At 58.5% G+C, this 1,645-nt stretch overlaps 1 protein-coding gene across 1 annotated transcript; it reads right to left on the bottom strand.

The window, feature by feature from the left end:
* Positions 1-38: 38 nt before the first annotated feature.
* Positions 39-1,358, bottom strand: LOC119314434. The gene has a single exon (XM_037589148.1). The coding sequence runs from the start codon at positions 1,356-1,358 to the stop codon at positions 132-134; it is 1,227 nt and encodes a 408-aa protein (XP_037445045.1). The 3' UTR covers positions 39-131.
* Positions 1,359-1,645: the final 287 nt, after the last annotated feature.

Here is a 1,645-nt window from a genome sequence, read left to right as displayed (position 1 = left end):
CAACAAGGTCTTGAACCTTGGTACAAGCTACAAAAACATGTATTATATCCTATCCTTGGGGTAAATGGCGATTGAATGTATCCTGTCAATGGGATAGCGAAAACACACACACAATACGAAGCCGGTCAGCTTCAGAATAGATATGGGGTGGCAAATGGTGTTTGCATCATCCACTCGGTTGGAACCTCTGGTGAGCTTTGAGCAGAGTCATACCAGCTGACTGAGGCCGCTTCATCGTCCGTGCTCTCGCCTACTGTCCAAGAATCGCAAATTCCAGCATACGGGGCACACGACAGGAAGCTGAAATTTAGCATTGCTGTCTGGCTCTGCAAGTCAGTTGGCAGTGGTTCGATGATGGGCACCGACAAGTCAAATTGATCAGAATTGTGAAAAAGGGGTGTGACTGAACCACCATGGAGGACGGTGCCGTAGTTGCTCACCATGGAACCGGCATGGTCGGGCATGCAGAAGCTGTAGTTGACCACTGGTTCAGGGACAGGCATCAACAAGTCACCCAGAAAGACTTGATCAGAATTCTCATTGGCCATGGAGAAGCTGCAATTGACATCTGATTCAGGTAAAGGCATCAAGAAGTCACCCAAGACTTGATCAGGCGTGAGGCCGGACATGAGATCATCAAGAAGCTGGTCCACTGAGACGCCATCCGAGCAGTTGTTCAAGTCTGGCTGTGGCTCGACGGCCGACAGCAGAATTGGTGCAGCAGGAGGAACAAGCAGCCGCCGCTTCACAGTCTTCACCGGAGCTGAGTCGTCTCCGGCCTTCCTCTTCCTCCCCCTCCTGTATGCCGGCGACGTCGGGACGGACGCAGATCGGGGCTTGCGCGGGCTCTGGTAGACCTTGCAAAGAACTGGAACCGTCTCACCTTTCTCATCATCTCCTTGACGATCATGAGCCACACGGAACTCGACCATGAGCCACACGGCCTCCACGGATCCGTCGGAATGGATGGGCTTGTACCTGAAACTCTGCTTGTACCCGACGACGCGTCCCTCGCCGTCGAGAACGGCCGCCCTCCCCTTCTCGGCGTGCCACGTGCCCTCGCCGCCGCCGACGGCGCGGGACCTGCGCTTGTCGTGCCCGGACAGGGCCTTGGCGGAGCAGAAGAAGTACCAGCACCGCCGCTCGGCCCCGGTCTTGGGCGCCAGCGGGACCGCGGGCAGGAGGCCCGAGACGAGGGCGGCCGGATCTGCGCCGTACGCGTCGGCGGTGTGCAGGAACCTGGCGGCGGCCTCAGGGAGGGGCTCGCCCGCGATCATGGGGCGGAGGTAGAAGGAGATGAGGTCGGCGTCGGAGGGGCTGAACCTGCAGCCCATGGGGAGGATGGAGGAGGAGGCCATGGGACATCGAGATGGCGGCCGGCGGGGAGCTGGCTAGGGTTCGGTGGATCTGGGAGGCGCCGGCGGCGGGTTTGGGATGGGAGGATCGAAGACGCGCGCGCGCTCTGCCGCCTTTTGTAGTGCTGGAAATCTTGAATCTTGAGGGATGGCGCGTATGGAGAAGAGGACGCGGGTTTGGGTTTGGGCTGATGGGAGGGGGGCAAGACGCGTTCCGTGGGCTCTTTCCATAAAAGAAAACCAGTGATTTCCTTTCGCCGGTCCGAACTACACACTGAAGATTTGCAAAG

Source organism: Triticum dicoccoides, chromosome 6A, assembly GCF_002162155.2.
Source record: "Triticum dicoccoides isolate Atlit2015 ecotype Zavitan chromosome 6A, WEW_v2.0, whole genome shotgun sequence".
In the NCBI taxonomy this organism is placed as follows: domain Eukaryota; kingdom Viridiplantae; phylum Streptophyta; class Magnoliopsida; order Poales; family Poaceae; genus Triticum; species Triticum dicoccoides.
The sequence above is the reverse complement of the archived record's forward strand: the minus strand, read 5'-3'. Positions and strand labels throughout refer to the sequence as shown.